Raw genomic sequence first — 25,387 nt, 5'->3', positions numbered from 1 at the left:
ACTCTGCCGCTGCTGCTGTGGATAACACAATGTGTGAGATCAGAAATTGCTGAACCCTCACTTCCTCCTCATCCTTCCATTCGCAAGCAATCATAGAGCAGATCCCCCCGCACCACTGTCATGGCAGTATTTAATTATTTAGACCAGGGGTTCTCAAACCATCAAAGTTGCCCCCCGCACCGCCCGCCACTTCTGCCCTCAACTACACCACAATATATAGATAGATAAATAGCTTGGAGACAGAGCTATGCTTGGAGATGGTGGATTGTTGTTGCTGGAGGCCATCACGTTTACCTTTTAAAGAAGTCCACAGGCTTCTCTTTGAAGTCAGGGTTTTTGGTGTCGAGGTGCCTTTTTAATTTGCATGGCTTCATGCTGTCATTTGCCAGCACCTCGGCACACAAAACACACTGAGGACGTTGCTCAGTCGTACCAGTGACGGTGAAACCAAACTGCAAATGGCTCTCGTCATATTTGCGAAGCTTTGGCTTCTTCGCAACTGGCGCATCGGTTGCCTGACGAATCAGAAACTTGTCCATAGTTGAATTTGTTTGCTGATACAGTGTGTGTGATGTTAATAAAGTTGTAATTGCAGCGTCGTGGTCTTGTGAGTGTGTTTGTATGTGTGGCTGTAAGCGACTTGCACACAAATGATAAATAAGGCTGTGCTAGGCAATGGTTCCTAACAAAACGAACAGTACATAATGTAGACAGGGAAAGCACAGAATAGTATTCAAGTGCTGGTGTTTTATTTGTTGCAACACGGTGGATGATTGAAGATGTAAAGGTAGGTGTTAAGGAGAATAGGGCTAGCTGCAGTTGGAAGAAGTTAGCTAACTAGAAGGTTAGCTCTTGGGGCTATGACTTTCTAAAAAAGGCTGTGGAGCAAATTACTCCTTAGATTAGGATACGAATAGGCCTACTGCAAGTGCAGGAAGGTATTACTAAGGAAGGAGTGAGTCTTTAAAAAGACTGTTTATAAAGCAATGAATATCTGAATAATAGAGGAAACAAGAGCAATCGCACAAACTCTGCAGGGTGTCGTCTCAGTGAGGGTGAGCGCTGACCATGCCTGCAGTTACTTTTATACTCGGAAGCTCACGTGCAACTCGGGTTCAAATGATAACACTCCTCTTTTGATTGGTGGATCAGGAACGAAACAGTTTTTGATTTGTTTGTGTCAGTCCAGCCCCTTGCATTTCGCCACTGAGGGAGCTTTCACTAACCAGTGACAGGTTGTCTGTCTTTTTTTTTAACTTTTTTTTTGTCTGTGACATTGCGCCCCCCCTGGAGAGTGTCCGCACCCCCCTCAGTGGTTCTCAAAGCCCCCTATATTGAGAACCACTGATTTAGACAACCGGACCGATTCCCTCACATCAGTGAATCCTTGCCTCCACTCTGGGATATTATTTGGAAAGTTTCTTTATTTCTTGTAAGTGATCTCCTGTGCGCTCTGTGCTCTGTGCGCTCTGTGCTCTGTGCAGATTGGAGATTGGAGATTTGATAAGTTCCTGTAGATTCATGCTGTACAACATCAGGAGAATACGCCCCCTTCTCAATCAGAAGGCGGTGCAGGTACTGGTCCAGGCTCTGGTCATCTCACGCCTAGACTATTGTAACTCCCTCCTGGCAGGTCTACCTGCTAGTGCCATCCGACCTCTGCAGCTTATTCAGAATGCAGCAGCTTGACTGGTTTTTAACCAACCTAAATTCACTCACACTACTCAGCTCCTCCGCTCCCTTCACCTGTTACCAGTGGCTGCCCGCATCCGTTTCAAAACATTGGTACTTACGTACCGTGCTGTGACGGATCAGGTCCAGGCCACATCCAAGACATGGTCAAACATTACACCCCAGACCGTTCACTCTGCTCTACTTCGGCTAATCGGCCTGTTGCTCCTTCACTGCGAGCTAAACACTCATCAAAATCATGACTGTTTGCTGTCCTGGCTCCTAAATGGTGGAATGAGCCTCATCGACATCCGGACATCAGAAAGTTTACACATCTGCCGCCGCAAACTAAAAACACACCTCTTCTGACTATACCTTGAATGAAATGTTGCAACTAACAATTTGGTAGCACTTAAATGTCACTTACTTATAGCACTTTGTATCTTGCTTTTTTTTGAAGAAATTGTTCTTTCTTGATTCTTGTTGTTCTGGGTTTGTACCCTCATGGTTGAATGCACCCATTTGCGTATAGTATTTCACTTTGGATAAAAGTGTCAGCTAAATGAAATGTAATAAAACTATTTGCATAAGTTTCTAAATACACAGTATATTACCATGTATGTGCATTTGTCTTACATTTTCGAATTTGAGCTCAGTGTTATAACTGATTAAATTAATTCTATGTAAATATAATTTTATATTTCAAAAAGAAGAGAAATTCCCCGAAGACGGTTAAAAGCAAAACCAGCACAGAAAACAATATTATAATTTAACTCCAAATTCTGTTTCTTAACTTTCCTTAGACTCACCTTCCTCCTGACTGCTCACATTATTTAAACCCTTCAGCTCAGGTTGCACATTAGGGATGTCAAAAGTTTCTGTGAAAAGTGCACTCAAGGGCAAAAACCTGATCTGGTGTTAAACAGTGTCACTTCAAAGAAGTAAATTATTTGAAAACGAATCTCACTTGCATAGTTTTGCCAATATTCAAAAAGCCCTGCAGTTTTTTTTGTTGTTGTAATGAGCAGCTTATATTCTGGTGTGGCTCTTCTTCAGATCTGAACTGACTGTGAGAAACAAGTGCTGGAATGAGATAAGGGAACAGTGTAAGGGATGATCAGCTCTGTCAGGACTCCTCACTTCCTATTACTCTGACATAAGATGACTTGCTCAGAGGTTACCAAGAGTTGTTGCTCTCAGCAGTAGTGGGAAAGTGTCATCCTCTGTCTTGTTACACTGTAGTTTGTATTTTATGTGGGGTGAAGACTGCATTTTGAGGATACAAAAACTAAACATGAATGTTTGCTGTGGAGGTGAGAGGGGGCTGGGACTTTCACCTGCATCACAGAGGATCAATCAGAACATGTGAGAGCTGTTAGCTGATTGGTCCTCACGCTTAGAAAGGCAGCAACTAAGCTGCCTCAGGTGACACGTTTGTTGAAGTGTGTTTGAGTTAATAAAATGTTAAAACCTGCTGTGGTGAGAGCCCAGTGGCATGATCAACTGCCACATTTGCATATTGAGACATCTATTACATTAACTTACTGCTATAACCAATAGTGAACCTCTTGTTTTTATCGTACTTGTTTCTGGAACTAAACATGAAATGTATGCTGCAGCGAAACTTGGAGTGATCTAAGTGAGGGCAATGAAAACTGCCTATTCAGCATATTTGTGCTATCTCAAATCTGTTCTTCCTTAAAACCTTTGTATGTTAATCATTTTGTGGAATCGGCAAACTGCTGCTTTTGTGTCGAGCTTTCATACAAGTGAGTTTCATTCCTTTATTACCCATGATCTCAAAGAAAGTGTTTCCCAATAACCAGAGGTGTAAAGTAACGAATTACATTTACTCACGTTACTGTAATTGAGTCGTTTTTTGTGTACTTTGTAATTTTTTAAGTATTTTTTAAATGGGTTATTTTACTTTTACTTAAGTAGATTTTGACTGAAGTATTGTACTTCGCTACATTGGAAATTACATCCGTTACTGAGTAAAAAAAAAACATAGTTCACGGTGCAAGGCAATTCTCACTGCAGTGGTAGATGCTGCATAGAGTGGATGAGGTTCCCTCACGTGCAAGCTCAACATATGAAAACTGATCGTAAAGTTCACTGCTCGCGAAAAATATGCGCGACATGCACAACACTGCACAGGGAGCCACTGCAGAGCGGGTTGCCGACCCCTTGCTCCGGCGAAAGAGCGATTTGTTTACTGCTCCGCTGTTAAAGAGATCCGGACGTCAAAACATTAGTTCGGCTAATGCGGCTATAATGTTAGTTCCGCCTCGCATTTTCCCCTCCCGGTCGCACGCACCACCTGTTAAGGGCACACCACACAGTTTGAGAATCACTGCGCTACACAGGGCCGGCCCTAACACATTTGGCGCTCTATGCAAGCTTCACTCCTGGCGCCCCCTGAAACTCAACACTGGCCTACCTGCCTCGACGCCTACGAGCAACTCTTCAGCTGTGTTGCTGTTCACTGCAAAGCGAGCCCGGATGAGCTCTACTCACCTTGAAAATCAGCTGCTGCTCAAACTCAACAAGAAGTTTGTAGACTAGTGCTCAAAAGGTCGACCAAAGTTTAACCAAAAGTTTAAATATACAGTGGGACAGCGGCATTTAAACTTTTTCTTTTAGCTGTCATGTGGTTCATGTCTGGACATGTCCTCCCAAAAGTTCTTCAATGTTGTGTTGATTTTTTATGTTTGACATGTTTAATGTCATTGCACTTATATTTGTAAAGATTCTACTTTAATTAAAAATAACTGTTTTTGGATTGGATTTATGACCCCTTGTCCTTTTTTGCACTGTATAGGAGCGGCCCCCATCAAGTTGTTGGAAGTAACTAAGTAACTTTTACTTAAAGTACATTTTAAATGATCTACTTTTTACTTTTACTTGAGTAGATTTTTAGATGGGTACTTTTACTTGTACTTAAGTCAAATTTCATCAAAGTAAAGGTACTTTTACTTGAGTACAATATTTCAGTACTTTTTACACCTCTGCCAATAACCTACGTGCCACTGCGGCCTTAAAAGCGGCCTGTGTTTATTCCCTCGCAAGTTTTATTCCAATTAATCAAACAGAGAAATCAGATTTCGCAAAATCGGCATTAACTAAGTTGTGAGGTTCTCGCTCCGCCTTTTAACCAGCCCTTAATTTCTGTGAAGGGGAACACATGCAGTTTTATAAAGTGCAGTGCGAAGTTACACGAAAGCAGAAGGTTTGGTTTTAGTTTTTGAGACTTCTCAAAACCAAATTACTCAACTTTACAATTCTTTGACTGTTATCATCTCTCCAAACACAGGTGAGTTTTATTTGTTTCTTTTATAGTCTTGAAGTGTCATTTAAATATTATCCTACTTTTTCTAGAATCAAGAAATGGAAATGTAAACTCACTGGAGGCCACAATATAGAAAATAAATGAAGGGACGCTTCTTTTATAGGAATAATGCTGAAAACTGAGCGATTTCAGAATCTAACGCAACTCTTTATTTTTTCTGGTAAGACTCCGTTGCAAAGATGAGTGTCCAGTACCATGCTTCGACTGGTACAAACATGGACATTGAAGAAAGTCAAATTGGCTCTAAGCAGTTTCTCTGGGATGGCAGCAGCTGGCACAATTCAGGTAATGAAATAAGAGCTTTTTTTTTTTACCAACATGATGATGTATACCACGATCGAGTCAAATTGAATGTATTCTTTTTTGCAATTTTAAAATCCTTTCAAACCTCTGCTAAATTTGCATAATAGAAAGTAATATATCTTTTGTTGTATTAGGTTAATGGGCAGTATTGCAAATCACAGAGCAGCATTTATAGAATAGTTTCATTCATGGAATTAAGTGTTATGTGTTTTCTGATATTTAACTTCCAGGACTAACCACTCCTGTCTACTTATTTACTTATTCAATTTCAGAATCATTCAAAATAAAAAAAATATAAAATATTTTGCCTATGAGAAATGATTCAATCACCCAGCTCAAGTTATAGCCATTATTCTCTTGACAGATCATCTACTTGTCTTCATGTTGTACAAATTATACAGTATAAAGGTATTATGTCAATATAATATTGTGTTTGTAGATTAATTCGATCAATTATCAATAATGACATATTATGATGTCTTTTTCTTAAATAATATTTTACTTACAACGATTTTGTTTATGAATTTAGCTGGAAATGTGTTTTATGGACAGTATTTTGCAATCCCAGTCAGATTCAAACCAGATGAAACACAAAACCAAAAGTTCCCTAGATCACTTAAATTCAAGTTTCTGTTTCCGCTCTCACTCAGACATTGTGTTGAGGAACAGTTCCTACAGGGTGGCCACAGTTTGCCTCGGGCTCCTCTGTGTTCTCATGCTGGCCGGTATCATAGGTCAGAGCATCCAATGTGAGTACACATTTTTGTGTATGTTTAAAAAGTTGCCAAAATGTGTTGGTGAATCTACTGTATGGATTGACAACATACAATCTCTCCTCTCTGGCAGATCAAAAAGTCGAAAAAGAAAACCAAGACAATGTAAAAGTCATCGACAAAGAGAAAGAGAACCTGCAGGACAGCCTGAAGTCAGTGCAAAAAGAGAAAGAGGATATTGAAGCTAAACGGATTCAGTTACAGAGAGATACCAATGTTTTATCTCAAAAGAGAGACCAAATACAGACAAACAACAATTTGCTGAGCGAAGAAATGGACAAACTAAAGCTCAGCCAAAGCCAGTTAGAGACCACTAACAAGGCTTTGAACAAAAACATTGAACAGCTGAGAGCCAGTAAAAGCCGATTGGATACGAATTACAATGTCTTGTCTGCAGCCAAAGAGCTGTTACAAATACAATATGACACAGTGGTCAAACGTAAAGATGAGTTACAGGGCAGTCATGACTCGGTGACCAGGGAAAGGGACAATTTACATAACCAATTCAATAATGTCACCAGATCTAAAGAGAAACTGCAGATGAGTTACAATGACTTGATTAAAGACATAGAACATTTACAGGAGAGATACAACGCATCTACCGGTGAAAAGGACACGCTAGCAAACACTCACCAAAACCTAACGACAGAAATAAACACTCTTCAGGAAAATTTCAACTCTCTAAAAAAAGCAGCAGACACATTGCGGGTTAATTACGTGTCGTTGGCTCGGGAAAAAAAAGAGCTTCAAAGCAACTTAAATAATGTGACTGCAGAGGGAGAACTGCTGATGGTGAAAATCCGCAACCTGACTGCCGAGAGAGATAATCTCCAGGGTCTAGTTGACAAAATGAACAAGACAATGCAAGGTACGTAGAAAGAACTGACCAAAAATCCTATATGTTGAAGTTTCATCTCAGCGCTTTTACACTTTTGTCTAACTGCTTGACTATTGTTGAATCAATATCTCACATGTACAGATAGGATTTGTGTCACTGGCTGGCAGAAGTTCGAGTGCAGCTGCTACTACACTTCCTATGGCAACAGAACCTGGCAGAAAAGCAGAGAATACTGTCAAAGCAAAGGAGCAGACCTGGCAATCATCACAAGCCAAAATGAAATGGTGCGTTTTTCCGTGAGCGTCAGCGATCAATCAATCAAATTTAATTTGTATAGTCCATATTCACAAATCTGTTTGCCTCATAGGATTTAACTAGATGCAACATCACCTTCCCTTAAAAGTTCAGCGTGTAGAATTTAGTGACATCTACTGGTGAAGTTTCATGTTGCAGCTGAATACCCTTCACCTCACCCTCCCCTTCCAAACATGAAAGAGAACCTATGGTAGAATTCAGTTATCATAAAACTCAGTGTTTAGTTTGTCCAGTTTGGGCTACTGAAAAAAAATGGCGGCCTCCATAGAGAGGACCTGCTCCAGGTGTAAATAAAAAGTAATGAAATATAAAATTCTAGGGTAGGGAAAACAACAATTCCTACAATTTAGATGCAACATCACCAGAATTATTTTACAGTCAATTTCTGACAAAGTTAGGAGAGACTACAAAAAATGACCCATTCTTTTACATCATATATCTGACAGAGGAAGGGAACAGGAATGACTATTGGAATGATGGAGGGATTGTCATATCACTTTTTTTTTTAAATATTTTATTTTCAGTTTTATATGTAATGTGTACAAACAAACATATCAGTATACAAACAGTATAGAGACATAACAAAGGACAACAAAGGACAAAGTGCCCCCGCCCCCCTTAAAAAAAAAAAAAAAGTCAGTGTTCAAGGTCAATACAAACAACTACATTAAGTCATTAAGTATTTGGTGTAAGAGATGTACCAATATGGTCTAAATATGGCTGCCAAATTTTTAAAAAGGTGTAATATCGTTTTCTGAGACAATAAGTGATTTTTTCCAGGGGGATGCAACTATTCATCTCAACAGACCACCTGTCAATAAGAAGAGGGGAGTCAGATTTCCATGACAGGGCAATGCACTTCTTAGCCACAGATAGAGCAACTTCAATGAATTTGAGTTGTGCATTGGTTAGAGAACGGCGAATACTTGTTAAGTTCCCCAATAAACAAAGTTCAGGGTCCACTGGAATATTTACTCCCGTGATCCTGTTTAAAGTGGAGCAGATATCATGCCAGAAAGGCCTAACTTTCATACACAGCCAGGTACAATGCAAAAAGGAACCAACTTCAGTATCACATCTAAAGCACATTTCTGACAGGTTAGATTTGAATGAGTGTAATTTTTCTGGGGTAAAATATAATTGATGTAGAATATTATAGTTAATCAATCTGTAACGGGCATTGATAATAGTTGACAAGCTGTTTTGACATAGTTCTGTCCAAAGTTGTTCGTCAATTGTAACATTGAGATCTGACTCCCACTTCATTCTAGACTTATGCACACCTGGTTTTGGGCCTTCATTCAACAATAGGCGATACATTTTAGAAATAAATTTATGTGTGTTCCCATCACAAAGAAATCTTTCAACATCATTCATAACAGGCAGAGTAATTTCAGGACCCAAATTAGCCCTCAAAAAGGATCTTAATTGGAGATAACAGAAAAAGGTCTGATTGGACAAACTATATTTCCTCTTCAGGTGTTCAAATGGCATGAAAAGTCTTTTGTCGAAGCAATCTTCCCAGTGTTGGATTCCCTTATGGTGCCATCTGTCCAGAATCGTATTATCAAGAGTCATGGGTATAAGTTCATTTTGCTTTAAAGGTGTTTTAGGTGACAGCCCCACCCTCAATCCAAGACCTTTGTGAACCTCATACCACATTTTTATCAGATGCCTCAATATAGGGTTATCTGTTGTTTACAGTTCTAGAATTGTGCTTATAAAAGAAGTCACTGCGGACCTTTTCATTCAGGGGGTGCAATCCGATTTGTGTCCAAGAAGGGCACCTCAGTTGAGCTGCCAGGTAGTAGTTTTTAAAACTTGGCAGTCGAAGTCCCCCCGAGCCATAGTCCCATGTTAGCTTCTCCATAGATATCCGGGGTGTTTTACAATTCCATAAAAATTGCCTGACGTATCTATTGAGAGCTTTGAAGAATGATTTTGGCAATGGAATGGGTAGGGATTGAAACAGATTTTGCAATCTCGGTTGTACATTCATTTTAATACAATTCACTCTTCCAATCAAAGTGAGAGGCAAGCCCATCCATCTACGTAAATCATCTTCAATCCTACTGAGCAGTGGGAGGTAATTCAGTTTGTACAGGTTTTTGAGGTTGTTGTCTACAAATATACCAAGGTATTTTATACCATCCATAGGCCATCTAAATTGACTTGTTCGCTGGAGTTCGGAGTGATCAAAATTTGTCAATGGAATAATTTCACTTTTTTCCAAATTCACCTTATAGTCTGAAACACTACTATAAGTATTTAATACAGTTTGTAATTTGGAAAGAGAGTTATCAGGGTCTTTTAAGTACAGAATAACATAATCTGCAAACAAATTAATTTTATGAACTGCCTGACCCACCCGAAAGCCTTTTATATCAGGATCTTCTCTAATTGCTTCAGCCAAAGGCTCAATTGCTAAGACAAAAAGTGCTGGAGACAAAGGGCATCCCTGTCGACTTGATCTGCTTAAAGGGAATGTAGATGAAATCTGTCCATTGGTGCTGATTTTTGCCTGGGGTTTATGATATAGAGTTTGAACCCAGCTAATAAATAATTGACCGAACCCAAACTTGGCCAACACTTTAAATAAGTATGGCCACTCTAGCCTATCAAAGGCCTTCTCAGCATCTAAAGCCACAGCTATACTGGGTTCCTTTTCAGATTTTGTTAAGTGAATAATATTAAAAAGCCTACACAGGTTATTAGCTGAGGAACGCTTTGAAATAAAGCCACACTGGTCTGGATTTATTAGTTGTGGCAGGTATTTGCCGAGTCTGTTAGCCAGGGCCTTGGAAATTAATTTATAATCTGTATTTAACAATGAAATCGGCCGATATGAAGAGCATTTCAAAGGATCTCTATTTTTTTTGTGAATAACAGTAATTATGGCTGTAGAGAATGACTCAGGGAGTGTTCGAGTCTTAGAGGCCAAGTTGATGACATCCATGAGAAGTGGGAGGAGTAAGTCCTTAAATTCCCTGTAAAATTCTGGAGGGAACCCATCTTCTCCTGGCGATTTGTTTGCTTGTAATGAGCCCAGAGCTTTTTCAATTTCTTTTTGTGTAAAGGGCAGGTCAAGACTATTTTTATCTTCTTGGCCAAGTTTGGGCAGCTCAATCATGGACAAAAATGTATCAATGTTACACAGATTCTCTGGTGGTTCTGATGTGTATAAATGTGTGTAAAATTGTTTGAATGCATCATTAATTTCAGTCGGATTATGTGATACAGTACCTGTTTCAGTTTGGATTGAATTAATCGTCCTAGAGGTTTCTTCTTTTTTCAGTTGCAAAGACAGAATTTTGTGCGCCTTCTCTCCCAATTCATAGTATCTCTGCTTGCTTCTTAGAATGTTTTTTTCAATTTTGTAAGTATCCAAAGTATTGTATCTAAGCTTTTTATTTACCAAAGACTGGTGTACATCTTTAGATCTTGATTGTTGAAACTCTTTTTCCAGTTTCAAAATGTCTGCTTCCAATTCTTCTATTTCTGCCATGTATTTCTTTTTGATACCTTTGGTGTAAGAGATTATTTGTCCCCTTAAAAAGGCTTTTAGTGTGTCCCATAATATAAAACTATTGGGAGAAGAAGCACAATTTGTCTCACAGAATAGCCCAATCTGATCTCTTATAAATTTGCAGAAATCTGGCTTTTGAAGGAGAGTAGGGTTCAGACGCCACCTATACACATTAGTAGTTTTCTCAGGCATATAAATGGACAGGGTCAGAGGTGAGTGATCTGATAATGTTCTAGACAAGTACTCAGATTCTACTGCTCTGTGAATCATATGTGTCAACAACAGGAAAAGATCAATCCGAGTAAAAGAGTTGTGGCGACCAGAGTAAAAAGAATAATCTCGGGTTTGAGGGTGCATTTGTCTCCACACATCAGTTAAGTTTAGTTCCTTCATGAATTCTACTGTGATTTTGGCTGCTTTAGATTTGGATACCGATAGAGCTGACTTATCTAGAACAGGATCCAGGTAGAAATTAAAGTCACCCCCTATTAGAATGTTTTGCCGTCCTGCCGACACCTTCAGGAATATATCCTGTACAAATGACTCATCGTCATAATTGGGTGCATAAAAATTTAAGAGGTTCCAGGGTTCTGAGTAGATCTGACAATTCACTAAAACATATCTCCCCAATGTATCAACAATGGTTTCTCCTATTGTTACAGGTGTGTTCTTATTTATCAAGATGGCCACTCTCCTGGCTTTAGAGTTGAAGGATGATGATATTACATGCCCTATCCAATCCCTTTTCAATTTTCTATGTTCCAGGGGCGTCAGATGGGTTTCCTGTATAAAGGCAATGTCTTTTTTCAAATGTGTTAGTACCCTCTTCCGTTTAATAGGTGCGTTTAACCCATTCACATTGAAGCTCACAAATTTCACCACCCTGTTCAACAATAGCAAATGGTTCTACAGGGATATTGCCCCTTACATAAGACAAATGTGTCCCCTACGACTAAATAGTGTAAAGTAAAGCACTGACCATATGAAAAACAGTAAAAGACAAAAAAAAAGAGAACGGTAACATCCCAAACCCTCCCGCCCCGCCTTGTGCCTCCCCGAACCTGGCACATAGCATCCCGTGTTCATCTCAAAGGGAGCTACTGGGCAAGTAACTAGAATATGTTACCACTAGCCCCCTCCCCGCGACAATATAGTAACATTAATTATATGATACCGCGATATAAAGCAATTAAAGCCGTGAACGTATAAACAGTATCAGCACCTCAAGTTGTGCAAACATGGCAGCAGTTCAAAGTGGACCATTGCAGTATAGTGTATGACAATATGCAAAAAGTCCCAATGCTGTGAGCAGCTGGTCAGCTGCTTTGAACAAATAGTCGCCTCACCTCGGCGCAACTTTGAATTAAATGAAGAATGTCAGTGTATGGATCTACTCCCCTTCTCATACATTATTCCTTTCCAGGGACTTCGCCGCCTCCTTCGGGTCCGCGAAGATCTTGGGCGCTCCGCCATCCCGGGGGTAAACATAAAGCTTGGCCGGGTATCGCAGAGTGTGTTTTATTCCATCGTTGCGCAGAACCTGTTGCACTTCTCTGAAGGCGCGGCGCTGAGCCATGACCTCGCTGGTGTAATTCGGGAAGACAAGGATCTTGTCTCCCTTGTACTCCATGGACTGTTGTCTGCCGAGGCGAAGAATCAACTCCTTCTCCTGAAAGTGATGGATGCGCGCTACGATGGTACGCGGTCTGGCGCCGGCAGCCGGCTTCGGTTGGAGGGAGCGGTGCGCCCGGTCGACTTTTACTGGATGCGGAAAGTGTTCGGCGCCGAGTAGTTTAGGGATTAATCTGGAGACAAATTCCGTGGGTCTACCATCCTCCTCACCCTCTTGGATCCCCACAATTTTGATGCTGTGCCTCCGAGAGCGGGCCTCCAGGTCAAGCACCTTGGTGTGAAGCTGAGTATTGCGTCCCGTCAGCTCAGTGCATTTAGCCTCAAGTGCTAGCATGCGGATGTCAAGGTCGCTAGTAGCCTGCTCCTGGCTAGCTACACATGCTTGCAGTTCGGCCTGCGAGGCTGCGAGTGACTGAGACTTAGCCTCAAAGGCATCGAAACGTTCATTAATGCAGCGCAGGACTGACTCTGATACTTCTTTGCACAGCTCCTTACACATTTCATAAATTTTATCTGGAGGCATGTCCGACCTGGTGGGAGAATCGCCAGCAAGGTTGCAGCTATCGGCGGCCCTAGCTCCAGCTCCGGCAGCTTGACTGCAGGTGGATTTGGCTTTGCTGGAGATGTTTGGCTTCGGCATTTTGGATTTTCAGTTTGATAGAGTTCTTAGGGAGATATACACACACACACACTTGTGGTCTATGGGTAAAAAAGACACGGTATAAAGATGATTTTGTAAGTCGCGGAGTGGAGCGCAAACTAAACACGTCTACATCCTTTGCATGCGCACTAGCGCCCCCTCATATCACATTGACAGTAACATATAAATGTGCATATTGTATGTCAAAGCAATCTAGTTGTTATCATAATCCATGATGTGGATCGTCTGCACTGCCACGTGCTAAAATGTCTCCATATTCATTTAAGAGTATTTTACATTGTTACAGCTCATTTTCAAATGGGAGTATGTAAAAGAGTTTGCTCATACGATGAATCCACAGGTAGCATATACCTCCTGAGTACCACAGTCCAACCACATTTCACACAATTTTGGTTATCAATCCCCTTAATGTGAATTAATCATTTTAATTCTATAGTAATTGAATATTTGACACTATTTTCCACACAATAGTACAATATTATCTAAGCTTTACATTTGATAGAAAATAACCTGTTTAGTTATTTACTTCCGTAATAGGTTTAATTTGATCAGCTGATAGAATGGAATACGAGACAAACTTGGGGCTGCTCTGCATAACTTAATGAATGGCATGATAGTAAAATATTGTCTGTTTTTTTTTTATATTGGTGGATCTTCATTTGTGGAATAAATAAAGACGTCAATAACTTTTAATTGCACGATGTTTCCCACATAGAACTTCATCAATGGCTTGTTTGAAGAGGAAAAACAAAGCTGGATTGGATTGACTGATGAAGGAGTAGAGGGCGTGTGGAAATGGGTGGACGGGACACCACTGACCTTAGCGTAAGGAAGTCAATGCACATCTCTTAATATACAAAACTAAAAGTAGGTAATGTTGACTTCTTGTAGCCAATGACAGGGCAGCATTAATTATTTTTGTGGATGTCTCCCCTTGTCCTACAGGTTCTGGGCTGCAGACCAGCCTAACAGCTATAAAGGGACGGACCAGGACTGTGTGGATTTCTGGCACCGTGCGCCAGGGAAAGGCGTATGGAATGACCAGATCTGTACTGCAGAACAAAACTTTATCTGTGAAATGTAGTGTTTTTTCCTGTATGGGCAGTGCTTTGGTTACTGTTGGCTACGTGCCTGACACTAATAACTATAATCTTGATAATCACTCTGTTTAGTGTTGATAGATTAAACATTGGGGACTGCTGTCAGTACATTGTAAATAATGACAATATTAATCACAGCGACTAAATTTACATGGACACCAATATTCCAAATATTGAATTTATTCAGTATAAGACAATCATTCGATTATGGTGTTTAGATGAGTTGCCTTAAGAATATCAATACTACGTCATACATCTGACTTTCCGCAACCTTTTTGAATATATCCCCATTGCATTTGCAATCCAAACCCTTGATAATATCCATTCCTCTTAAAATGCATAGCATACTACTTTCTCCCTCCCTCTTCATAGTGGCAGCCATCCTGTGAACAGGACATGCATCTTCAAGCACCTGATAACTGTTGTATGTTAATTTCACAAAATGCTGGGAAACTCCTATTCATGTCTACATGATGTGACTAAGGTTGGAATCTACTCTCAATTTGACTGATGCTATGTCCTTTTGAACGACTTTATTCCAGAGTAATCAGAAAATGTTATTTACACGGCATTGTTTGAGTTAGACTGCTGTAATAATAAGGTTAATGTTGGAAATTGTATTCCCATGTAAACAAAGTCAGTGTTTGCCTAGAAATCTATATCGTGTGACCATCTTACACAAAGGTAAACAGCATTACTCACAGCTAAATCTTGAAATGGAGTGATGCGAAGTGAGTAATGTATTATTAAGTTGGATATAGCAGACCCAGCTGAGAAAAGTGGAGCAGACACAGGTTGATGTAAATTGTTTGGAACAGCTTCTTTAAAGGGGGACTGAGGTTTCCACAGATATGTACACACTGTGGAAACTGTTTCATAGTAATGAAGGGTAACAAGTATAGGGATGCACCGATATGGACATTTTTGGCCAATACCGACGTTTAAAACAACAATCTAGCCGATATCGATACAGATATTTGTTTATTTTGTTTTTGTTGTTATTCATTCACCATTTTGTAGCAGGAAAATAATTAAAATCATTAAATTTTTTCAGGCCTTTATCACTCTTATCTTTTAATGAGCACAAATTCATTCAGATTTATGAAACAAGCTTTAGTTTAACTAAACTTTATTTAAAGGAGACATATTATGCCCATTTTACCACAAGTTGATATGTTTCCTTGGGGTCTAAATGAAATGTCTGCATATTTTGGTCAAATTACCACAAGGATAATTTAAAACAGCCCTCTTTTTACCCTGTCTAAAACGGCCCTCCTCAGATTGACCTGTTTTGAGTGCCGTTTTACCTGCGACAGCACCATCGCCCCGGAGCAGTGGGAGCTGGCGCAGCAACCCTGATCGCACCGTGTCACCGCCTCTTCCCCCACCGCTGTTTCCGCGTGTTAACTCGCTGCTTACCTTTCATGTGCAATTCCTTGTTGCATTGGCATGTGGCCTTCTTGGTGTGTGAGTGCACCACCACCTAAAGATATAATCTGTATGCCAGATTGGCAGGCTGTTGAAAACATACCAATGAACATCGGCCAATGCCATCGGTGAAAGTCAAGTTTATTACCGATGCTCCAATGGCAGTAAACAAGGCGCATATCGGCCGCTACCGATGTACAGCCGATACATCGGTGCACAACTAGTAACAAGTAATTTATATCTCTGATGATTCGATATATAGTAAAATGATTCAATGCATGATGATTGATAGTTTACAGTTATCCATTTATAGAAAAATAAACTTCAGATTATATCAAGTTGATTTGATTGACATAATGCACTTATTGTAATCACCTGACTCTATGACTAATGAATGCATTTCCCATGTGCTGTACTCTTAAAGTGTTACTTCACTGATGTTGGCTATTTTGTACTCAGTTTTTGTTGCTTCTTGTGTGACCACTAGCACAAACTGCACATGTGGATAACACAGATTCAGGGACAAAAGCCTTAGTCATAAACGTAGACTATACTACTACTACTGCATCATTAGTATCCATTGAATTGGTGCTTTTACTATTGAGATGTACATGTGAAAAAAAGTCTGTGCTGTGCTTTCAATTCCTTCAGTAAACCATTTTGCATTCCAAATAAAAAATGGTTTGTACTTGTTTGTAGGAGGGTTTCCTCTGGCTTCCCCCCACAGCAGCAAGACATGCAGATTGGGGTGAGGTAAATTGAAAACTTAAATTGACGATAGGTATCAATTTGAGTGTTAAAAAGTTATTTGTCTATGTATGTCAGCCTTGCGATACACTAGTGACCTGTCCAGGATGAACCGACCGCCTGGAAGAGGGAGTCTATCGCACACACACACACACATGCATGTATGCATGCATGCACACATACAGGTACTTTCTTTCTATCTAGAATCTTCACTACCCTACCCAATCAAACAGGTAGGTGGAGAGATCTTAGTTTGGCCCACAGCCGCCATGGAGCAACTCACTCTTCACAAATGAAAGGCGCCCGGCATTACAGATACATCTTTGTGATTAATTAATTGCATGTGCAGTTTGTCCTTTAGGCCTGGCCCGTGTCCCGGCCAGTAACGTAGAGGAGGTGGGGTTTATGACCTATACCAGCCACCAGGGGGTGATCCAGATGATTTGGCTTCAGTTTTGGGGAGCAGTTATGTTGCCCATCTTTTATATACAGTAAATGGCTTATCACCTCTCAAATGACTCTCTCAAATTTGAGCTCTACAAACATTCATTCACCAGGTAAATCTTCCAGGCCAGAAATCTTTTATTATCATGACATTTTCATATTTCTCTCTGAGCCCTGACAATTTTGAATCAATACTTTATACAGTTTATTAGACTGATACTTAATACCAGCCAAACAATACAGGTTGTCTTTATATGCTGTGTTCGGGCCACAATTAAATTTGCCCAGTCCAAAACATTTTCCCAGTTGAAATTGTTCAATAGTGTATTTTTTCCCCAAAGGGAACACCATTCGTGTGCTCTACAAGTTCTAGTCAATCTTGTTACATGTTAATGGGAATATTGCAAAACCACAGATTATGTCCAATAACTGATCCTGTTATTGATCTTGAAAAATGTTGTCAGCAGCTGGAAGAACGTTCAAGAGATCCAGCTGTCTACAGAAGCGTTTTATTGATGCTCGTAAACACTTAATGTAGATCATAATCAAATCTGCTGGATCTTGATAAACTACTTTGCAGACCTGCACTTCAGCTCTGTACCTTTTCCAACACATTTCAGGCTGAATGTGAAGAGTCTTGTGCCTAAACTTCATGACAAAGATTCAACAGAAAAGTATTTTGGCCTTAAGGAGAAGATCAAAAGGTAAGAAAACATTCAAGGTCTTCAAGTGCAAAGATATTTACCATTTACCTGATCAAGAATTTTCTTTAAAGACAGGTGCATTTGAGATGATTCTATTATAAATTAAATTTTATTTTGCAGAACAAAGGTCAAATCTATCAAATGTGAGTTGTGCAGTATTGTACACTGCTGATATTACATATGGATACTTCCTTTTCACTATTTATCCTTTATTCTCTAGCATCTGCAGACCTTGACTGAACTGCCAAACCAGTCATTATTTATGACTGGAGATTTACTGGAGATTGATTTGAAACATCCCCAGGTTTCTCTTCAGCACTGTAGCCAGGCTGACAGAGATGTACACCTCCAGCGAACCCAGTATTCCTCGATCCCTAAATAACAATATCTTTATGACCTTTTTTAATGATAAAATTCTAACTATTAGAAATAAAATCAACCATCTCCTGCCCTCAATTGGCACTAATACCCTCCCAGCAACAGAGATCTAAGAAACGGCTGAGAATCCTTCCCATTACTTTGACAGCTTCTCTCTGATCACCCGTGATCAGTTTACCAAAAATAATCTCAGGTTCTAAACCAACAACCTTTAACTTAGATCCCATTCCTACAAAATTACTTAAAGAAATTCTGCCACTTATTGATAGTTAGTTACTTAACACAATCAATCTGTCATTATCATCAGGTTATGTACCACAGTCTTTTAAAATAGCAGTAATCAAACCCCTACTCAAAAAAACAACCCTAGACCCAGAGGTTTTAGCCAATTACAGACCAATATCTAATTTCCCCTTCATGTCTAAAATCTTAGAACAAGTTGTAGCCAATCAGCTGTGTGAGTTTCTCCAGGAAAATAATATATATGTAGACTTTCAGTTGGGGTTTAGAGCCAATCACAGTACAGAGACAGCCTTGGCAAAAGTCACTAATGACTTTCTAATAGCCTCCGATCAGGGATATGAGTCTGTCCTCGTTCTGTTAGATCTCATTGCAGCATTCGACACAATTGACCATCACATTTTATTACAAAGACTTAAACAGTTAATTAACATTAATGGAGCTGCCTTTAACTGGTTTAAATCCTTTTTTTCTGATCGCTCCCAATTCGTGCAAATTAATGATGAGTCATCTGTGCGCACCAAAGTTAACCATGTTGTTCTACAGGGCTCTGTGCTCGGCCAAATTTTATTCTCATTATATATGCTTCCACTAGGAAACATTATCAGGACACACTCGGTAAATTTCCACTGCTATCCGGATGTCACCCAGTTATACTTGTCAATAAAACCTGAACAAAGTAATCAATTAACTAAACTTCGAGCATGTCTCAAGGACATAAAAACCTGGATGACCTGCAATTTTCTCTTATTAAACTCAGATAAAACAGAGGTTATAATACTTGGCCCCAAACACCTTAGAGATACATTATCTAATGATATACACTACCGTTCAAGAGTTTGGGGTCACTTAGAAATTTCCTTATTTTTCAATGAAAAGCACTGTTTTTTTCAATGAAAATAACATTAAATTAATCAGAAATACACTCTATACATTGTTTATGTGGTTTATGACTATTCTAGGTGGAAACGTCTGGTTTTTAATGAAATATCTACATAGGTGTGTAGAGGCCCATTTCCAGCAACTATCACTCCAGTGTTCTAATGGTACATTGTGTTTGCTAATCGCCTTAGAAGACTAATAGATGATTAGAAAACCTTTGAAAACCCTTGTGCAGTTATGTTAGCAGAGCTGAAAACTGTTTAGCTGCTGAGAGAAGCTATAACACTGGCCTTCCTTTGAGCTAGTTGAGTAAATGGAGCATCACATTTGTGCGTTCGATTATACTCTCAAAATGGCCAAAAAATGAGAACTTTCATGTGAAACTTGCCAGTCTATTCTTGTTCTTAGAAATGAAGGCTATTCAATGCGAGAAATTGCGAAGAAACTGAACATTTTATAGAACGGTGTGTACTACTCCCTTCAGAGAACAGCACAAACGGGCTCTAAACAGAGTAGAAAGAGAAGTGGGAGGCCCCGGTGCACAACTCAGCAAGAAGACAAGTATATTAGGGTCCTAGTTTGAGAAATAGACACCTCACAGGTCCTCAACTGGCAGCTTCTTTCAATGGTACCTGCAAAACGCCAGTGTCAACAACTACAGTGAAGAGGCGACTCCGGGATGCTGGCCTTCTAGGCAGAGTGGCAAAGAATAAGCCATATCTGAGACTGGCCAATAAAAATAAAAGATTGATATGGTCAAGGAACACAGACATTGGACAGAGGAAGATTGGAAAAAAGTGTTATTGTAACCTTGTAGACAATTGGGCCCTGTTTATTATAATTATTATTTATAATCATTTACTATCATTATTTTATTTCCATATAATATATACCTTTTTCTCGATTTCCCCTTTCTGTACCATTCCCTGCATTCACATATCGTTTACCTCTTGGTTAATTAAGCTGTCCATTAGTGATTGAGTATACTGGAGTCTAATTGGCTGTATCTAAGGATGCAGACCTACGATTGGGTAGAGGGAAGTAAGCCCCGCCTTGTCACGTAGCTGTCGTCGATGCGCAGCCACACACGAGCAGACGAGAGACAAGCAGAGAAAACTAGTAGAAGTCGTAAAACTAGTATAACTGTAGAAACTGTGTTTATAAAACTATATAAAGCAGTGGAAGTGGAAGTTGAAGGAAACGGAACCGAAGTGAGACCGAATTGATGAGCGTCGGGAGTTTTATTATTTTCGGCGGAGTCTTGGTGAGTTCACAGCGCTAATGCTAACGCTAATCGCTAACCATGCCATGTCTTAACACGAGGCACTGTAGGAAGCATGTGAACCTGACTGTTGTGTATTTTACTTTTGTGGTGTTTTTTTTGTTTATCATTTGAGCATGTATGTTCTGTATGCACTTAATTTAATGTTCAGGTGTAGCCTGTAATATGTGTTTTATGTTAACAAATGGTTAAGAAGTGAAGTAATGAATAACTAAATATATAACTCATATTTAGTCAAACGATTACATTTAGAATACATTTAATATGGAAAAAAGCTGTGCAGTTAAAGAAGATAATTAATTCATATTACTACTATGTTTCGATATCTATAATGGCCATGAGAGTAATAGCCTGTTCTCATATAGGCTAGGTTTTTTGGAATCCCTTGAAACCGTTGAGAGATTGGATTGAATTCCCCTTGACGAAGGGGTGGCGAGCTAGTGATGAAAACACCTCCTTATCCCAAGGAGTGGATCGGATGACCTGTATGAGAAGCATCACCTCCCATCAGGTGAACAGGTTCTGAAGCGCACACGTGACCATTGACTAACTTTTTGACTTACGACCTGACATTTTGACTTGAAGTACATTGAACCAAAGAACACTTGCAAGGATTTTATTTTGTTTTTATTTTATTTTTCCTTATGGACATTCCGCAGCCATTTATTGGTGTTTAAAATAAATTGTTTTGAATTGTTCTAATGTTACCGGATATTGATTATTATTGAAAATTGAATATTACTGATTGCACTTGAATCTATTTTATTATTTTTCTAAAAGCCAATACAATTCATCTAAACGTAATCAGTGGCTCCAGTTGATCATTGTGTGTGTCCTTTTATTCTTCCCTCCGTACGAACCTGGTAACTAGCCCACATCTGAATATATTCTATTGCCCATTGGGTCTACAAAACTTGGCGAGCTAGCCAGGAGGGATTTATTTGTGACAACTGCACATTTGCAACCTTGACAATTAAGGTGAACCACATTTGAACAACTGGAGCAACCTAAGGTTAATTTGCCATTCATTTAATTTGAGTTTCACTTTTATTTTGGTGCATTATTCTTACAAAATGGAAGTTGTGAAATCACAAAATGTTAAGGTTCTGAACGCTGTTTTAGTCAGTGGACTTACTCACATCGAGACAGACAATGAAGTTTTTGACTTCCTGAAACAGTTTGGTCCTGTAGCTAGGCTGATTGATGTGCCTTCAGTTGGTAGAGAAGTAACTGTTATCGTTGAGTTCCAACATGAGGCTACAGTCAAAGAGCTTGAGAAACTGTATTTACCTCTTGACCGACCTTGCATTGCACACCCAGAAGTTGTGCACCGTGTTCAAAGCCTATCAAGTGTCTATAGTAGTGAAGTAAGTTCCTCAGTAACCGAAACCTACCTGTCCGAGTTGAGGGATTTAGCAAAAAGGAGTAGCAGGTCTTTTGAAGACATTTTGCGGGTGGAGTTGGGTAGGATCGGAGAGTCTGTGGGGAGGGAGGTCCCAGTAACTGTTGCTGAAACCCCTGTAGAACAAGAGCCATTTCCCCTTACAGATGAGCCCCAAACCACACCACCTTTCTCCCCTGCTAGTGAACATGTACTCCCAGTAAGTGTCACCCCTCAGCCTAGTGAGACTGGCCCAGAAACCTTTCAAAATCAAGGTAAGACAATTCAAACCTCCCAGATCCCGTCCAACCTACTCAGCACGCCTGAGGTGCAACGTGTCATTGTAGAGCACATTGTAAAAAGCAGTGAGGTAGCATCTCATTCCAACTCTGCTTATAGACTGAAGTCCTTCTCTGGGAGAGTTCTGCGCCCTGCTTTCGAAATTGACTATGAGGCATGGCGCAACAGTGTGGAATTCTGCTTGAATGATCCCACAATTTCAGAAACCCAGACTGTAAGAAAAATAGTTGAAAGTCTTTCACCTCCAGCCTCAAACATCGTGAAATCACTTGGTCCAAAAGCAACTTCTAATGCTTATCTCACACTGCTTGATTCAGCCTATTCCACAGTGGAGGATGGTGATGAGCTCTTTGCTCGCTTCTTGAACACCAACCAGAATGTTGGTGAAAAAGCTTCTGACTACTTGCAGAGACTTCACACTGCTTTTAGCTTAGTTATCAAAAGGAAAGGAATTGCTTCGGGTGAGGCTAACAAGCACCTTCTCCGTCAATTCTGTCGTGGTTGCTGGGATAGCTCACTGATAACCAATCTCCAGCTTGAACAACGCAAAGGTGAGCCTCCATCTTTCGCTGAACTCCTGCTTCTAGTACGTACTGAAGAGGATAAGCAGTCAAATAAAGCAACAAGGATGAAACAACACCTTGGGATCACTAAGACAAAAGCTCTTTCCCATCTCCAGACCACCTGCATGCCCAGCATTGGCAGTCTTGATCCTGTCTCAGAGGATATTTCCTCTGCTACTACTAACAACCTCAGAAAGCAGATTGCAGATCTTCAGGCTCAAGTAGCGCAACTCAAAGTTAACAGCACAGAGAAACATGCAAAAAAGGCATCAAAAGAAATCAACAAATGGCAAAAGACAAAGAGTGAACCAGAAACACAAGAACTCAAACAGATCACAGCAAGGTTGCCAAAACCTTGGTATTGTTTCAGATGCGGTGAAGATGCTCACATTGCCTCTGCTTGCAGTAATGACCCAAACCCAGCGTTAGTAGAGGCAAAGAAGAAAGCCCTAAGAGAGAAACAGCGTGTGTGGGAAAGCCATCACAACACCCCTGATTTAAACTAATTGGAGCTTCTGTTGAAGGGCAAACGGGAGCTAAAAATGAGCATCGTCCTATCGTTACAAAGACTAAGAAAGCTGTGAGCCTAAAGGCTGGTGTTTGCCGCAACAACAAACTTCTGCACCGACTTGTGGGAAGAAAATGTACAGCCAGAGTAGCAGTTGATGGAGTGGACTGCTGTTGTCTACTCGACACTGGCTCACAAGTCACAACCATAGCCATGGCCTTCTACCAAGAACATTTATCTAAGCATCAAATCAAGCCGATAGCCGACCTTCTTGAGGTCGAAGGAGCCAATGGCCAGACTGTCCCATATCTCGGATATGTGGAAATCGAAATAAAGTTCCCAAAAGACTTCTTTGAAACTGAACCTTAAATATCCACCTTAGCTGTTATTGTGCCTGATATTCGTTCAAACAGTGACACCCCACTGCTGATTGGCACAAACACTCTTGACCCCTTGTATGAGCTGCTGTGCGAATCGCCCTTGCCAAATCATCAATTTTCTTCCTATGGCTATCAGCAGGTGCTAAAAACACTTGAGGTCAGGAAAAAACAAGCCGATAGTGGCAAGATAGGTTTGGTGACCCTCAAGGGTCGGACCCAGGAAGTTCTTCCTGCAAACCAGAAACTGCTGCTTGAGGGATTTGTGGGTGCTAATCAGGCAAAGTCTGAGCTGTGGGCACTACTCGAACAACCAACTACCTCATCTCTGCCAGGTGGTGTCTTTGTCGATTGTTGCCTGATCACCCTGCCAACGCATGGTCCTTACAAAGTGCCAGTGCTACTCAGAAACGTGACTGATCATGACATCATCTTGCCTACCACCTGTGTTATTGCTGAGTTAATTGCTCCTGGTAGTGTCCTTCCAAATCCTGTACCAGATCAAAATAACCAAAAAGTCTCTGCTACATGTCCCCACCAGCAGCAGACTACAGACACAAAACCTACTTTGAGTTTTGACTTTGGTACTTCACCTCTTTCTGAAGAGTAGAAGCAGAGAATCACTCAAAAGTTGAATACTTTTTCTGATGTGTTTTCTCACCATGACCTCGATTTTGGTCATGCAACTAAGACCCAACATCACATTAAGCTTAAAGACGAGACCCCATTCAAACAGAGATCCCGACCGATTCATCCTCATGATTACGAAGCAGTCAAAAAGCATCTGCAAGCTCTTTTAGATGCTGGCGTCATCAAAGAGTCAGAGTCTCCATTCTCGTCGCCCATTGTAGTAGTTCGGAAAAAGAATGGTGACGTGAGGTTATGCGTGGATTATAGGAAACTAAATCTGCAAACCATCCGTGATGCATATGCACTGCCAAATCTTGAGGAGTCCTTTTCAGCTCTTGCTGGATCACAATGGTTTTCTGTCAAGGACCTCAAATCTGGGTATTACCAGTTAGAAATGAACGAAGCAGACAAGCCAAAGACAGCTTTTGTGTGCCCCTTCGGGTTCTATGAATTTAACCGTATGCCCCAAGGAATCACAAACGCTCCAAGCACTTTTCAAAGGCTCATGGAGAAGTGCATGAAAGACCTCAATCTGAAAGAAGTTCTTGTCTTCCTTGACGATTTGATCGTGTTTTCCAGTACACTTGAGGAGCATGAGACCAGGCTCATTCATGTCCTTGAACGCCTGAAAGAATACGGACTCAAGCTTTCACCTGAAAAGTGTAAGTTCTTTCAGACCTCCGTTCGCTATCTAGGACACATAGTGTCCAGAGATGGAGTGAAAACTGATCCCGATAAGACAGAGGCTTTAAAAACCTGGCCAAGACCACAAACCTTGAAAGAACTCCAGTCATTCCTGGGATTTACCGGTTACTACCGGAGGTTCGTGAAGGACTATTCAAAGATAGTTAAACCACTTACCTCTCTCACCGCAGGCTACCCACCTCTTCGGAAAGGCTGTAAATCCAGTCCGGGTGACGGTAAATACCTAAATCCCAAGGAACCGCTTGGAGAACGTTGGCGTGATGCATGTCAGCAAGCCTTTGAAAGCATTATCGAAAAACTTACTTCTTCACCTGTGCTAGGCTATGCTGATCCAAAACTTCAGTATTTCCTTCATACAGATGCAAGCACCATCGGTCTTGGAGCTGCTCTGTACCAAGAACGGAATGGAGTGACACGTGTAATTGCCTACGCAAGCCGAGGTTTATCACGCAGTGAGTCCAGATACCCTGCTCACAAATTAGAATTTTTGGCCCTTAAATGGGCCATAACAGACAAATTTCACGACTATTTGTATGGTAACACATTCACTGTTATCACAGATAACAATCCTTTAACCTACCTTCTCACCACGGCGAAGCTTGATGCCGCTAGCTACCGCTGGCTGGCAGCATTGTCCACATTCAATTTCG

The 25,387-nt window shown here is 40.5% G+C and overlaps 1 protein-coding gene and 1 long non-coding RNA gene across 4 annotated transcripts; both read left to right on the top strand.

The window, feature by feature from the left end:
- The first annotated feature begins 2,864 nt into the window (after positions 1-2,864).
- Positions 2,865-15,217, top strand: LOC128433294 (C-type lectin domain family 4 member M). Of its 3 annotated transcripts, none has more exons than XM_053417770.1 (7): positions 2,865-3,036; positions 5,186-5,305; positions 5,974-6,072; positions 6,170-6,964; positions 7,076-7,218; positions 13,784-13,893; positions 14,014-15,217. In XM_053417770.1, exons 1-7 carry the CDS (start codon positions 2,970-2,972, stop codon positions 14,150-14,152), a joined length of 1,473 nt encoding a protein of 490 aa, XP_053273745.1. In that variant the 5' UTR covers positions 2,865-2,969; the 3' UTR covers positions 14,153-15,217. The 3 variants fall into 3 exon arrangements, with proteins under 3 accessions (XP_053273745.1, XP_053273746.1, XP_053273747.1); XM_053417771.1 differs by lacking the exon at positions 2,865-3,036 and adding an exon at positions 3,301-3,440; XM_053417772.1 differs by lacking the exon at positions 2,865-3,036 and adding an exon at positions 4,823-4,984.
- A 4,814-nt stretch (positions 15,218-20,031) lies between these two features.
- On the top strand, positions 20,032-21,077 carry LOC128437031 (uncharacterized). Its single transcript, XR_008338155.1, has 2 exons — positions 20,032-20,255; positions 20,639-21,077. It is a non-coding gene; the product is annotated as an uncharacterized LOC128437031 (long non-coding RNA).
- Positions 21,078-25,387: the final 4,310 nt, after the last annotated feature.

This window comes from Pleuronectes platessa, chromosome 3, assembly GCF_947347685.1.
Source record: "Pleuronectes platessa chromosome 3, fPlePla1.1, whole genome shotgun sequence".
Classification (NCBI taxonomy): Eukaryota; Metazoa; Chordata; class Actinopteri; order Pleuronectiformes; family Pleuronectidae; genus Pleuronectes; species Pleuronectes platessa.
Note: the sequence above shows the minus strand (reverse complement) of the source record. Positions and strands in the feature narration are given on the sequence as shown.